The sequence below is a fragment of the Haemorhous mexicanus genome, chromosome 3, assembly GCF_027477595.1.
Source record: "Haemorhous mexicanus isolate bHaeMex1 chromosome 3, bHaeMex1.pri, whole genome shotgun sequence".
NCBI classification, from domain to species: Eukaryota; Metazoa; Chordata; class Aves; order Passeriformes; family Fringillidae; genus Haemorhous; species Haemorhous mexicanus.
Window position 1 is genome coordinate 8,390,780 of NC_082343.1, and position 15,921 is coordinate 8,406,700.

Genomic DNA, 15,921 nt, shown 5'->3' on the forward strand with positions numbered 1-15,921 from the left:
AGGTGCTGGGAGGCTCTGTTCTGTAAGGGTAGAGACCTCAGCAAGGTGTAAAGCTTTCTTTAGTCCTGGCCCCTCTTCTCTGTACTGAGTTTATGAATCAATTAGTTTATTAATGCATAAGGTGGCAGGGAGCTGTGGGCTTTGCTTTGGGGGTGCAGTGAAGCCAGGTACGGAGGCCAAGTCAGGCTCTTGCTGTGGCATTTGCCATGCCCCATCCCAACCCTCTGATAAACCCTAGGGTGAGCAGATGCCAGCACTCAACCTACAAGGGGTTTCTTTTCCTGACTTACTCCCTTCTCCTCTTGAAAGGAATAGGATGAATGTGTCTTTACAGACCATGTAAATCTGCTTGTAGATAGGGCCAGGGACTTACAGATAGGGAAGGAATGGGAGAAGCTATCAGCTCTAGAAAATGTTACCAGCTGACACAGACTGCTGCTCAGCCAAGGCCGTGTTAAATTCCTGGACTTAGAGAAGAAGAACAAAGACTGAACGGAATGATGAATGTTGTTTTTTCTATATATATAAAAAAAGAGGGATGTGCATATTAGAGGGGGGCATGCAGTAGGCCTGTTGGGAAGTCTGTACCTTTCAAGTACCTAAGCCAGTTGGGAAAGGAAGAGGGTGTTGTGACCAGGAAATTAGGATAAAAAGGAGGCTGCATCCTCCAGTAATTTGATAGACCCCAGGGGAAACGCCCCATGGCCTTTCCCTTTACTCAAATAAAGTTAGAGGACTCCTCTGTCTCCTTTCTGGACATAAGCCTCTGGCATTGTGAATTTTTCTGCACACTCTTCACCACAATGTCATGGTGTTTCCTCAACTCTCAAGAGAGATTTTCATAGAACAGGGCTCTTCACCCTCTGTTTTTGCATTTCAGGGTGCAGCTGGGTAAGTTTTGGAGGCTTTTGTTTTCCTCTGAAGCTAGGAGGAGGAGTCACAGACCAGAGAGATCCCAAAAACTGGACCTATAAGTAAATCGGGGGCTGTCAGTTCAGCTGGAGTGAGCTCAGCAGCCAGACAGGAAACTTGCTTGCTTTCCCACAGCCCAGGAGAGACCGCTGGTGCACAGGCAGCAGCCTCACATCCAGTGTCCTGCCAGCTCTGCCTCAGACCAAGAGGCTTCTAGTTTCCACATTCCACACTGCAGGGTTTCTCCTGCAGTTTCTTTTAGAGGACCCGTGGTGAGCCAGGTCTGGTCCCCAGGCTGGGCTGCTCCTGAGGGTCTGGGCACTAAATCTGGCTTTAGTCTTATCTGTGCCAGAACAGCTCCTGCTGTCCTGTGCTTGCACAACCTGCCAGGAGGGAATGGAGCTGCCTTCAGGCTCTACAGCCTGATTCCTCCCTCCCTGCAGAAACAATCTGGGGGTTTTTGTGGCCCAGACCCTCTGGCCCTGCCCACAGTGCAGCTGAGAGGGAGAGGAGCTGGGGGAGTGTTTGGCTGTGCCAAGCAGCTCTGATTCTCCTGGCTGCTTTGGCATTCTCCAGTGCAAGAATCACAGGGTGGCACTCAGAAACTGCTCAGTGGGAGCCAAACACATTCCAAAAAATTTGGAGCTGCCTTCAGTGGCCTTCCCTGCAGAAGGGGGATGGAGAAGTTCAGGCCTCTCTGGAAAGTAGCTCCCACTGAGCCTGGGCCTCCCACAGCCCCAGTTCTGCTCTGCTCCTGCCCTGCTCCCTGCAGAGCCAGTTCCTGTTTGTCAGGATCTGTTCCCAGCACAGGGTCCTTCCCTACTCTTGCTTTTATGCAGCACTGCTGGAGCCTGATTCCCCCCCAGCCACGGACATGAAAGGCTGTTCCAAGGCTGCCACAAGCTGCACAGGGCAGACACTCACTGCACACCAGGGGAATGCTTCCCATATGCCTTTATTTGCAATGTTACAGGACTTTTTTACAGGCACTGTGCGTTGGTGTTCCAGACCGGTTTGGATTTTTTTTCTGCATTACCCAATGACCACGAGGTGTGGTGGGAGCAGGGAAAATCCCTCACAACAACCATTCCAGCCTCCAGGAAAGCATAAGACATCTGAGAGCAACAATCTGCTTCTTCTGAAGCCACGAAGCGAGGGATCTGGTTTATAAACAGGCTTAAAAAATAACGTACATATATAAGAGCAGCTCGAAGCTAAAGTACAGCAGTAAGTGGTACATAGCTACATAGCATATCTGTTCACACCCTTTCTCCAAAGCTGGAAAAGGCATGGCTTAAAAACTAAAAAACACAGTTAAAAAAAAAAATCCATGCATTAAATTTTAGTGTTTTGTGCAATTAAAATGGGATGAAAATAAATATAACTTAAAAAAAAACCCCAACCTTTTCCATGACACTAATGGAACAGAGGCAAAGTCTATAAGGCACTTCCACATGGGCTAGTCTAGAAAGCCTGGCAAGGAGCTAAAACAGTGCAACCATTTACAATGGCATCTGATAAGCAAAAGACACCTGTCTGGTCAGCTATGAAGTGAGAAAAAACATAGGAAACTTCAGTCCTTGGGAAAGAGGCTTGGCTGCAGATGCCTCGGTGGCCAACTCCTCCTTATTGCTGCAAGGGAGGTCTCCTCCTTGGGTGCTGGACCCATCACACTATGGCAGAAGGGCTCTGGAGCCCTGCTCCTGGAGAGTGAGACGGGACAGTGGGTTTGGGGATGGATGGATGGAGCAGGTGAGGGATTGGGCTGCCAAGCTCCTGCACCACCCCCTGTGCTGCAGGTTCCTCGAGGCGGGGGCTCCTGGCCTGCCGCAGCCTCCCCTCCCCGCCAGCCTCTCCAGGGATGACCTTTGGCGCAGTAGCCCTGCCACTGCTCGCTTCAAATGTTCCAGGAAGTTAAAAAATAGCCTCCACCCTAAACAGGGAACTGGGTGTTTTCACAGGAGCAGGAGCACGGGGCCCTCACATGGCCCCAGCAGGCTGGGGAGAGGCGCAGCTGCAGGCAGCTCTGTGGAAAAAGGGGGAGGCACGGGGATGTCTGACCCCAGCTTTGCTTTGCCAAAGGTGTCTAAGCTGGGTGCTGCCCTGCTGCTGTGAGCCTTCACCTGATACAGATGGAAATTATGGACATGCTTCAGGCCGGAGGGTCGCCCTAGGCTAGTGTGAGCATTGGTGGTACTATATGTGTGCTCAGCTATTGACAAAAAAGACTGATCAACCTGGATGGCTACTTTAGGTCTCATAGTAGTCCTTTATAAGCTATTTTTCCCAGCTAGAGAGGATTGGAGACCCCAGCTAGGGTAGGCTGGAAGCAGTTCCTAGCAGGGGAGCTGGGGCTCTAGAGAGGAGCCCAGAGTTTTGCTCACCAGGGCACCCAGCATGGGGAATGTGGGTGGGAAGCACCTGGCCATGGCAAATACCTGTGCCAGACTACATGGCCCTGCAGCAGGAGGGAAACCCTGGCCCTCCAGTGCCACTCAAAAATAACAGCAACCTCTTCAAGATGTCTTGAACACAAATTAAACCCCAACTCCGCCCTTCTAGCAGCTCTGAAGGACTTGGCACAGCCAGCTCCCTGGGCTGAAAGGTGCTGGCAAAGACAACCAAAGGGCTCCCACTACAGTGCCCTTCACCATCTCCACACCTCGCTCACACTCTCTGACTGCCAGAGGGTCCTGGGCATGGTCACTGAGTGCTTTCAGGATGATCCTGGTGCAGGAAAAGGCTTCTTCCTCCGCCAGCCCTCTTAATATCAGGCTGAGCAAGAGACAAAACACACGATAGGCGAAGCATGCACTTGCCTAAGCAACCCCACCGGGCTGCCCCGGGCCACCTGCTCCCACTGACTCTGCAAAGCCAAGGTTTCAAGTTCAGCTTTTGTTCTGGCAGGTTAGCTCTCTATTTACAAGAAGGGGGTGGGGGAAACAACCAAGACAACCTAAAAAAAAACCACAACAAAAACACATTAAATAGGGAGAGTATAGCTTTCAAAAGGGGAGGGCGAGGGCTGGAAAGTGTCTTGTAGTGCAGTTCAGAAGAGTCAGTCGGGGGCAGGCTGGGGGTAGTGGCAGAGTCGGATGCGCGGCTTTAATGCAAGTCTTCGCTCTGGGACAACTCTGTCAGGATCTGGATGAGGTTGTCCAGCCCCCAGAGGTAGCCATCCTCTCTGTTCCCTTCCACCCAGGGCACGTTGTGCTGGAGAACTTGTCCCTCTGGCAGTGGGGTGGTTTTCCCAAAGTCAATCATCCAGACTTTGGCTTGCTCCTGCTTGTCGTGAATGAAGAGGAGAGAGCTCCCAATTACCTGTGGAAAGGTGAGACCAATTAGTGGTGCTCCTGTTGCTCATTTTCAGCCCTCTTTGGGGCTTTCAGACACCTTATCTCAGGCTGCATTTCCAAGAGATGCTGCTGCAATTTTGCATGAGGAAAAGCAAGCTCTGTGTGCCACTGGTTGTGTTTGCACATGCAAATTGGGCATTTGGACAAGCTGATTTACTCATACAAATCCCAGGTCTTGGCAGAAGGAGAGGATCAGAAAAACATGGGCATGAAAGATAAAGATGGCATTTTGGAAAATGAGCTAAGGTCCCTTAGCAAGGAATGAGATTAACTGTCTCAACCTTCAGATGGGATTTTTTTTCAAGGCTGGTTCTTTGTGATCAAGTTCTTTGTTGCTCTTCGCACTCAGCAATCCTGCAGACACCACTGCAGGGATGGGGACACTCCAAGTACAAATAAATTGCAACCTGCTGTCTCCTGCTTCAAACACCATCGAATTACACCCAGACTGCACCTAGAATATCCTCCTGGCACTCATAGCACTCTGGGGATGCAAGGTATAGAGCTGAATGGATTGCCTTTCCTCTGAGTTCACTTGGCTGCATCTGCTTTGAAGGGCTCCTTCATATCCATCCTGAATGGCCTTTGGGAAAATCCTGCAGCAAGCAGTGGCCTGGGCAAGACCAGGGAAACCAACAGGTGCATTTGGCTCTGACAGCAAAAGTCTCAAGGCCTGTTGCAGTGGGATGAGACCCCACATGCCCAATGGTCACCACACACAAAAGAGAGAGATGCTCAGCAGCTCAGCATCCTGAACCACCCTGGCTCACAGTCCCAGCCAGGCTGACAGCCAGCAGCAGCTCTGCTGTGGCTTCCCAGTGCTTAGGAAATGTGTTATCAATATCAAGCCAGTCACCATCGTGCTCTTCTGCTTAATCTCTTCCTCCAGTCAGGAGATTTTAGCAGGGGCTTCTACAGAAAAGCACCAATGGGTGCATTTCAGAGCTGTTCCAAATGAAAACTGCTTCCCAAATTCTGATATCAGTGAATTGGTGAATTACAAACTCACTTTCCCCTATGTCACAAATAGGGACCTTGGTGACCGGAGTGCAAGGGCTGTAACAGAGGTGATGCAGAGCACTGAGAGCCACGAGTGCCCCTTATGATGTGTGGGTACATGGAAGAGAATCCAGCTGGTGTCAGCCCTCCAGAACAGCAGCACTAAATGTACTGGGGACTCCCACATCTGTGCTATCAGCAGGGCTTAGCCTGAGGTTTGCCTTTAGACAAGGGTTTTGAACAGGATGCACGTACTGCTTGCAAAAGCTGTTATGAATTTACATTTTTCAGGAGACTTTTTCCTCCAGTGTGTTGGGAAAACATCCAAGGTCCAGAGATGTGTATTATTTCCAAGAAATGCTTATCTTTAGCTCTCCTCCTGCTAACCTCTTATAGTCCTCTCTTGGCCAGGACAGAGCATTCTAAATTTAAGGAAAAGCCTTTTGCTGACATTCCTCATTTGTGTGTCCTGGACTGCTCAATTCCCCTGCAGCTCCTTGGAGGAGCCCTGCTCAGCAAGGGCCCCATGGAGGGACACAGAGCTTGGCAGACCTCCTGCTGTGCTTCATCTCAAAGAGGGATGGAAAGTCAAAGCTGCTGCTTTTTAATTTTTAAGGAGTGGAAACTCCTTTCAAACCCTCTTTGAAAGGCTGCTTTGTTTCTGTGTTTTCAAATGAAACCCTGGCACTCGGTTTCAGGGAGAATTTTGTTTCCTGTGCTGAACTGCCCTGAAACCCTCAGTTTTGACATTTCCCTTCCAACTGCTTTCCAGGCGCTGCCACCAGGAGGCATGGCCCCATCTGCCTTTGGCTCCTGGCAGGACTCTCCGTGTCTGGCTGAGGCTGAGGTGGCTCTGGATGAGGGACAGTGGGCTCTTGGAGCTGTAGCTCCTGAGCCCTGGGAGCCAAAGGTTCCTATAAGGTTCTTTATTCCTACACCACACATGACATGGACACGCACTCTCATATTTTGTTAAGTAAATGTAATAGCAAAATTATTGCATTAAATTGTGGAGCATTTCACTTCCTGAAATGGCTAAAAAAGACAGTGTTCCCTTCTTGTTTTCCCATCAGCACTGAGTCTTCACTATAGAAAATGTTGGTATTGTGGACACTTCTGTATGAAATTCCTTTGAAAGGCAGTGTTTGTACTGTGGTGCCCCAGCCAGCTCAGGAAAGGCATGTTTGGGGTATCTGCAATTTATGGCTGTGTTGAAGCCTTGTTTGATCATGTGGAGCAACTGTCAGCCAAATGATACCTGACATGCATTCAAATAGACATTTCTCCTGAGAAAACCCCTGTGCTTTTACACTAGGGAATTTTCCCTGTCATAAACAGCCTGAGTTCCTCCTAGATCACTTTTAATCTGTTTGAACATTGGCTTTCAGTAGATTTGAGCCCATGTCAGATGCACAAACAGTGTATGCTATCATCTATATTTGCACGTAAGTATTACATACACATATGAAAATACAGATATAAGAACAAACCAGCCCCTGACTTTGACTTCTCTCCTTGGACAAGCTGGATTAAACAGTTTGCCTCTCCAGGCAGATCTGTATAAACAGCAGAATTACCTCATGGCACTTGAAGAATGGGGATGTCTCCAGGGTAGCACGGATACCCTTCAACCGGTTAAGGTAACTGTTCTGGAATTAAAAAAACAAAAAAGCCCAAATCCAAGCCATTAGTGTTGCAGGAAACCTACACAAAAACCACTGCATTGGGGCAGACAGGAAAGTCACCCCCGTGTCCAGCATCCTCCCACAGACCTTTCCCTTTGGAGAGTGTTCCCTCTTTTTTATGATCCACTTTTCCTTTTGGCATCTACAGCACCCTGAGCTCCTGTGGCTTTCACAACTTAGTGAAAGCATTTGCTTTTGCTGAACTGCTGCTTTCTGCAGAGTGCCCCTGCTGCCTCCATGGTGGAAACACCTAGTTCAGCAGCTGCTACTTTTTCCTCTCCCCTGCACTCCCTTCACAGATCAACTCTTCACTTCATCTGTCTTTTTAGCACTCACTCAGTCACACATCATAAGACATTTCTGCAACTCCCTTATCAGCGCTTTTGCAAAGCTGGTCCTGTAGGTGGAAGGGCTTTCACAATGGCCAGCACACAGCTCAAGAACCACAAGCCTGTTTGAGCATCCCTGCAAACTGCTGGAACGCACTTGGCACATTCTCAGGGGGCTCCACTGATTTTGGGGTTTATATAGAAGAATCAAGCACAGGAACACACACACATCAAGTATCTGGGCACTGGAACACATTGCAAGGGGAGAGGTGGGGATTGCTGTATAAAAATGCACTGGCCACGGAGCCCCATCCAGAGCCATGGCATGATGTGTGCTCCAAGTTCTTTGGGGTTAAAATGCAGCCAGGCAACTTCATCTTCAGATCCAGGAAAATCCCTGGGTAACTCTTGTGAAAGCAAGCATGCCAGTTTGAAGGAGACAGTGCCAAGGGACACTCCAGCTGGAACCTTGCATTTGGAGACTTTATACAGTGCAGCTTAAAATGGGAGTGCTTTGTCAAACAGGTTATTTGACACAGTCGGTGTAAATTGTTTACAGCCAGATCTCTTATTCTCCTGGCAACTTAGGGAAGCTTGGAAAATGCTGTCTGTGGCTTGCCCATGTGAAGTGTGCCTGGCACAAGATCACTGGGCACAGGCAGCCCCCCCTGCCAGGATTGGAGCCCCCAGCACTCACATTGGGGTACAGAGAGGGCTCGGGCTGACCACCAGCCCAGGGGTGAGGGACAGAGCATGGCTGTGACTCCTCAGTGGGTTTTGGGAGCCAGTCCTGGAGATCCTCAGCAGACTCAGACTCGGGTCAAGCAGTGCTGCCACAGCCAAGTCCCCTCCCAGCTCTCCACTGCTTTCCCCTCACCCTGCACCAGGATAGTGTTTCCCTTCAATGTTTCTCATGCTTTTTAAGAGACAATGCTCAGGCTTCAGCCCTGCAGGCCAGGGACCTGATGAGCTGAGGCCAGGCTCCACACAAATGCCCTTTCCAGGCAGTGCCCCCAACATCCCCCACTCACCAAAACATTCCTGTTTCCTCGGGTGAACTCACTGAAGGCCTCCATGACTTGTTCCTTTGTCCGTGTCTTCTTGAAGTCCCGGTTCACAGTGCCGTCCTCTTTCTTGAAAAGAAGGGACAGGGGTGAGCTGGATGGGGAGGAAGGGAGTTGGGGCAGGAGCAGTGTTTCTGCAGCCATGCATGTTGCCAAGTAGGATGTGACCAGGATTTTTGGCAGCTGAAGGATCTGTCTGTGGAGCAGGGGTAAGCAGAGGCAGCAGGTCTCTGCTTGCCCATCCCAAGTTATCCCACAGCTCCAGTGCATTGATCTCTAATGCAAACAGAATTCCCCATCATCAAATACTGGCCAAGGTCACTGGCAATGTGGACAAACTCTCCTCACAGACCAGGTCCTTGCTGCTAACAAAGGCTGAAGACTACCTGTTTCTGGTGTTTCTGTGCCCAAATGGCTTCCCATGGCTGCTCTGGCTGAGAATGGCACTGACACCAGCCCTAGACTGTCTCCTTGGCTTGGGGAGGACAGCAGAGCATGATCACAATGGGACAAAACTGAGCATGAATGGGAAAAACATCTCAGGAGCAGGAGCAAAACCACTCTGTGAGAAATCCTCCATGGAGCCCATGGCTACCTGGCCTCACTGGTCCTTTGATAGTCCATGGATCACAAACCCTCCAAGGCAACAGCCTGGCACTGAGACGCAGTGAGCAGCCTTGTGCTGTCCTCTGCCTTTTCCCCAGGCACACCCCTCCTTGGCCTGCCATGGCATGGCTTGTCCACTGCAGGGACAACACAGCCCTGGCCCAGAGGCTCCTGTCTGAACATCTGGACAGCTTTGTGGGTCTCTCCCCATTTCCCTGGTCCTTCTGGAGCTCTGATTTTTACATCAACTCATTTCTTTGTCCAGAGGGTCCATGGGTCAGGCAGGCAGATCTCACTTCCTGGATACAGGGGCTATTTTAAACCACACTTGCTCGTGCTCACAGCTCCACTTCAGGGCTCCATCCCACTGCTCCAGACAGCTTGTTTGCACACAACACAGCAAAGGGACAGGGGCCAAAAGACGTCCTGTGGGCTGGGGAAGATGAAGGATGAAGAAGCAGAGCAGAGGCTGGGGGAGGAAGAAGGCACAATGAAATCACCTGCCCTGGAGGTTAGAGACCCACCCAGGGAAGTGCCCCAGCACAGGGCAATGTGCATCCCCCTGGAGAGGTGGCTTGCTGTGGGCATGGTGGCCAGTCCAACCTGGGGGAAGGTCGAGTGCTCAAGGCAAGCCTGCCACCAAACCAGCACCTGAAGTGCAGTTTGGGATGAATCACACAGCACACTTCAGCTTCCAGCTTGTGTAAGCATTAACAAAGGTGGCAACAAAAGCAACATACAAAAGAAAAACTCCAGGAAAAACTGTGTTTGTACCAACTGCACCGACTGCACCCAGCTTCAAGTCACCCTGGACTCAGGCTGACCATTGTGCTGCCACAGGGTCCAAAAGCAATGCTCAGGGCTGGCAGAGTGTGTACTGCCAGGGGTCAGGGACAACCTTTTCACTGGAGACTCCGTGCTGCTGATGGCCCATGCAGAGCTGGGATCTCTGCTCTCAGCTGTGACCTTGCTGAGGATGCTCTGGTGGCATGTGTGTGATGTACAGGGGAAGGGCACTTTGCTGCTGTACATCCCCCATGTGAGCCCCGACGTGGCAGCTCAGAAATGAACCCACCCTCTCCCAGGGGGATGATCAGTATCAACCTGGAGCAGGCCCACAGCACTAATTTCACGTGTAAAGAGCACAACTTTCCACAAAGCATCTAAGAAAGGAGATGGACTTCTAAGTGCTCCTAAAAATAAATGCAAATCACAGATGGCCTTTCCGATAAGGCAATCTCAGCTTCAGGAAAGCCAAGCAGCCTATCCCTAGTGCTGCTCCCGCCTCCTGCAGTTTCCTTGCCCAGCCAGAGGTTGCTGCCACCAGGCTGACAGCTGCCATGACATTCACAGGTGTCTGAGCCCCGAGGGGGCTGCCTTCCACGCAGAAGAAATGTGAGGGGGGCTGATAAGGGCTAGCACAACCTCCGCCCCAGCAGCGATTCCAGCTCGCGCTGGCGTCACTGGGGCAGGGCTCGGGTCAGCCAGATCTCTGCCTCTGGCCTTGGATGGGGCTTCTGAGCTGCCTGGCTTGGCACAGTTAGGTGGAGGCTTTCCTGGCTGTTTTGGGGACCCTGCAAACGTTCCAGCCCTGTGGAATGCCATCCCACCGTGGCCTGGCTGCAGGCAATGGTGAGTAATGCTCAGAGCAGGGCAGCAGCTCGGGAGTGTCACTTCTTACAATGAGCCCCAGCAAGTTTCAACTGGGCCACCAGGGATCACTTGTGTTACTTTCAGCATGGAAATTTTATTAATAGCTACTGTTTCCAACAGGTTCAAGCTATTCCAGAAAGTCAGATGAATGTCATTACCTCCTTTTGCAAAGGAAAATTTCCATTTTAAAGAGGAAGAACTGGATCTTCAAGGCCACCTGGTAAAGGGAGGGCTCAGTCAGGAAAGGGTTGCTATCCTCATGCCCTGAGCTGCCTGTTTGCCTTACCTGACTGTGCTATCCAAAAGGCTTCCACTGCTCCCCTCCTTCCTATGACCCCTTCCCACACGTCCAGGGTCAAATCCTGTCCTTTCCCTGCACTTCTCAGAGCTCTCCTCTGGCAGCCCCCATCCATGAGCGAGGGGCAGGGCAGATTCACTGCTGCTCTTCACAGAGAAGCATCCACAGCAAGAAATAAAACATGGGAAGACAGCCAGGGCACCAATGGCACCTTCCCTAACACAGAAACTCAATCCCAGAAACACGGAGAACAACAGGGATACAGCACAGCATGACCAGCCCTGTTAGAAAAAAAGCCAGCTGTGAAACAGCATGAACTACTAATGCTTTAGCTTAGGGGAAAATAACCCAGAAGCTGAGGGATTTAAGGAGAATTACAGTAATTAGAGCCTTGATCAAATTAGTCAGCCCCCTAGCAGCAGCAGGAATACTGCTGGAGGCCAGAACTTCTCAACATTTTTCAATTAAAGGGCTGCTTCACCTCTTTGAAAAAAAACCCCACTGCTCAGATCAGGCAGCAACTCGTTTACGGTTGGCTAAACAGAGGTACAAATCTCATAACTCCTTTATGGCTTTTATTTCCCTTCACAGTGTTTTTTAGCCTCCCTGGGGATATGATTTGTTTGGTTTTGTTTTTTTTTTTTTTTTTTACATTTTTTAATTTCAAGTGCTTAGTATATAGCCTGCTCCCTAAACATGCCCAGACTGAGAAGCACCACTGGAGGCCAAGGATATATCATGCTGGACTATAAATAGGTATTTCTGATTACACCAAGAAGGCAGGGGAAGAAGCAGTGCATGGGAGCTTTAGTCCCAACTGGTCCCCCTTTTTAATACAGCCTCAGTTTTATAAAAAGCAAAACAGCAGCAATGGGAACTAGGCATGGGGTTGTCCCAAGCTGGAGCAGCTCACAGTGTGCTAATGGGTACCCACAGCAGGAAAGGGTCTTTGGGAGACCTGGGGAGATCAGGGAAGAGCTGCAGGAGCAGGCAAATGCCCTGACCCAATGCAGGCACTGCAGGAAGCTGCTGTGAGGAGCATGGACCATCAGCATCCTAGGCAGAGACACAGGATGGGCAGGGGTGCCTTGCATTGCTTGCCAGGAAACTTTTGAAGGGGCTCAGCCCAAGAGCTGCTCCTGGGGTTTCTGAGAGTGTTTGAGTTAGAGGTAAATGCCCTGTATCCTGCTGGCCATGAAACAGCTGAATGAAGAAGGTGCAAAGTGCACAGAGCAAGAGACAACTCCCTTCTGTGGGTGGTTAGAAGTAGCAGCTCTGTGTGACCCACTCCTGCTGACCTTTTAAGCCCATGGTCTAACACCTGCATTTGTTTGCTGGTGAGGTGCTACCAGGGAAGTCTAAAAATCTGGTGTGAGGGCTTTATCAGGGACCAGCTTCATTTCTTTTAATTCTATCATTTTGACACCACTATTTTAGGCAGGAGGTTTGGCTACAGAGAGCCAGATAGGCACTCTGGGAGAATTCTGCCCAGCTCAGAGGGAGAAAAATAATCTGTGATCAAGAGAAAGAAACTCCTACAATCAAGACACATGCAGATATATGAGCCACTGTTTCCACTAAGAGCAAGTGGCTGCTCTGAGCTACTGCCTGGGCCCTCAGCAGCTACCCAAGCCTGAATTAGTGCAAACACAACTTGACAGAGCTCCCCGTGGCTGCCAAGCCAACACCATGCCCAGGCATGCAATGAAACCCTTGGCTCAAGTGTGCTATTACCTTTAACTCACACTGGCTGCCTAGCAAAAGGCACAGGCCATTGCTAGTGCTCATGCAGGCAGTGTCACTAACACTCTGTGGCTACAGACCTAACTGTTCAAGTGCCATCCCAGACACCTTTCTCACCTCCTTGGGGAAAATCTCCTGGGGACACAGGAACACCCCAGCTGGTGTCTCCAGAAATGTGAGTGCTGCTCTGAGCAAGAGCAGTCAGCAGGTTACATGTGCATGCAGGTGCTGGCAGAAAGTGCAGCTGTGTGTGCTTGTCCCATTTCACAGGCTCAGCTGCTGAATCTTCCTGGACAGGCTGGTAAACACACCTTCCTTACTGACTGTGGCTAAGCTCACAGCTCCAGCCACAGATGGGCACACGTTCAAGCTGGGATTTGGATTAATGGCTCAGCCCAGTGGCAGAGCAGAATTGAAAGCAAACAACTAATTTGAGTCTTCAAGTTGGAGGATGGCACTTTGTATTTTGCAGGGAGGGGGAAATCAAGCAAGCAGCTGATGTAACGAGATTATGTCTAAAACCATCTTCAGGATGATGCCCTGAGTTCAGCTGCATTCTCAGAGGAGCAGCAGTGCCCTGGGTGAGGTGCCTGTGAGGTGCTTTGGCTGCAGGGGCCGGGGATGTCCAGATGTGAGCTGCTCTCACTAGCAGGAGCTGGTGAGACTGCATGTATGTAAAGACATCCCAGTGCCCTGAAACAACTTCCCTTCCTGCTCCCCTTGAAACTCTCCCTGAATTCTCTACTACAGCTGCTTCCCTATTTCAATCCAACCTCAAATTTACCGCTGTTTACTTTGCCCTTTTGGATCATTAAAAAGAGAAGGCAACTACATTTCTTTATTTTTAATACAATTTCTGGGTAATAGCTGTAACCTTTGCCATGATCCCAAGTGAAGAGCTTATCTTAGCCCAAATTCAAAGAGCAGTAGGAGCCTTGACCCAGATTCAGGAAAGCATGTGGTTTAGTACATCCTTACACTCAGGAAAGCACTTCATTATGTGAATAAAGGCAGCCAATGACTGATGCTCATTTACACCTTTCTTGAACCAATTTCTTTTAATTTATTAATTGCTTTCTGTGAGTTTGGCTAGTGAGCACCCCCAGCAGCTGTTCCCCTGCTCTGCACACGGGCCAGACTCACCTTGATGCCCTCGATCCTGAAGCCCAGCGTGGCGGTAGAGCTGATGGTCTCCCTCCACTGCATGTAGCGGGGCTTGGTCACGGCGCGCAGCACGTTCTCCTCCTCAGTGGGGGCCTCGGGGTCCACCTCAATCATCTTCTGGTACATGTCCTTCCTCAGGCTCGGCTTCTTCCGGGCCTTTATCAGCTCCTCCTCCAGGTACGTTCTGCAGGGAGTGAGGGGGTGTAAGAGCAGGTGCCATATATCCACATGAGGTGCCATATACCCACAGACAGCCCTCACCCCAGAAATCAGGCTGATCCAGGATAGCTGATCCCTAAGGAGTAGTGCAGCATAGGAAATAATGGAGCAAGCCTCGTTGTGGCTGAATTGATCCTGATTTAATTATCACTCCATCATCGACACCCGATATCTTCTCAGTTCATCAAGGAACCACAACCAGTCTGGCAATAACAAGGGAAGTTATTTCTCACAGGTTCTCACGGCCTTGCTGTTGCCACCCAGCAGTCTCCTCGTGCCATCCCTTGTCCTGAGCTTACCCCAAAGTTCAGGAAACCCGAGCTCTCACCTGAGCTAAACATGGCTTTCAGGATATGCCCAAGAAACTGTGAACATGCTCTGGGAGCCAGCTGAATTGAAGACAAGAGTGAGTCCTGTGTCCCACCCTTCAGCATCAGCTGCTGCTCCCTTTGAGGATCAGCCAAAGCTGCCCCTATGCCTCTCCTGTGCTTTTGCATTCCCTTACTCTGTGCACCACGAGGGCTCTGCCTCACCAGCTGCTAAACAGGGTGTTTTCACAAAGGGCTGTCACACTGATGGGGATGATTTTGCCCAGTATAAGTCTGCTTCAAGTGGACTTCCTAGCAAAAGCCTTCTCTTCAAGATGAAGCACAGGAAAGGATGCAACCATGGCCAGGTGCTTAGCACCACCCCAGGTCCATGGGGTGCAGCCAGGATGGGGGAATGGGGGAAGGAGGATGGAAGGTGCAGAGGAGTGTGCAAAGACCTTGGTTTTATCCATACTTCAGAGAAGCACCCCTCTGTGCCAGAGCACGGTGGTAGAAAAGTTCTGCACTCTGGCATGCATAAAACCATCATCCACAAAGTAATACTTCCTGCAGCAATATTAAACCACCATGGAATTCCTCTCGCAGCTCCCAAATCAACCCTGGCTCAGCCTGGAAAGTGTCCAGGCCCTCCTCAAACAGCCCACCAAGCTGGGTGAGATGTCCCAGCAAAACAACACAGGAATGACCCAGTCTGTCACTGTTCTACACCTCCCAGTAGCCATGCCCAGCTCTGCAGAGGGACAGTGCCCTCTGCCCATGTCCCTTCTGCCAAAATCCCAGCACCGAGTGTGTGATTCACCTCCAGAAGCAAGCAAAACAAGCTGGGAGGGTGCTGAGTGGATTATGTGGGACAGTGTTCCTGTGTCCCAAGAGCCAAACTGGTGCCTTTGCTTAGGGCAGACATCCCCAGAGGTCATCAACCCTCTTGAAAAATACTGCAGGTAAAAGCAATGCAAGTCCTTGGCTGAGATCACCAAATTCATGATTTTGGTGTAAATGGAATAAAAGAGCAGAATACAGCAGCAGCATGCTAGAAGTGCTGCTCACACTGCTCAAAGGGCTAGAATTTCTTCTTATGAGAATGACAGATCATCAATGTCTGTGGCTTGGTCCTCCCCATTGCCTCAGGCTTGTGCCATCACCAAGGCTTAAGAAAGACCAAGTTTTGTTTAGAAGTGACTGGAGAGGCTGCCACATCACAAAGCCAGCCTGGCATGAAAAAAACAAACCTCTGTCTGCCTGGCAGCAAGCTGCTGGCTCAGAGGACAGGTTTAATACCCCTGAGGTTTAGATTATTTGCTCAGCCATGGGGATGCCCCATTCCACAGCATTAACTCCATTCATCCTCTCTCACCAACTCCTCCCACAGCACCATCTTATTTCAGGATGACGATGACCAGCACATTTGCCCCCTTGCCTGAGCTCCAAAACCCCAGTTGCATAAATCACCTGACATGTGATCTGTGCATGGGAAGCTTTCCTCCAGCCAGAGACAGCCACAGGAGCACCTGGGCAGCACGTCCAGCAGCTCTCCTGGTGCTGCTGTGCGGGTCCAGAGTGAGTC

General features: G+C 50.4%; 1 protein-coding gene across 1 annotated transcript in view; it reads right to left on the reverse strand.

The window, feature by feature from the left end:
- Nucleotides 1-1,851: 1,851 nt before the first annotated feature.
- Nucleotides 1,852-15,921, reverse strand: part of ITPKB (inositol-trisphosphate 3-kinase B) — a 67,686-nt gene continuing 53,616 nt past the window's right edge. Inside the window, exons 5-8 of the mRNA XM_059840708.1 lie at nt 13,789-13,993; nt 8,313-8,414; nt 6,845-6,916; nt 1,852-4,233 (exon numbers count right to left, since the gene is read on the reverse strand). Coding sequence (XP_059696691.1) covers nt 4,018-4,233; nt 6,845-6,916; nt 8,313-8,414; nt 13,789-13,993 — 595 coding nt within the window. The 3' untranslated portion in view covers nt 1,852-4,017. The remainder of the gene's footprint in view (nt 4,234-6,844; nt 6,917-8,312; nt 8,415-13,788; nt 13,994-15,921) is intronic.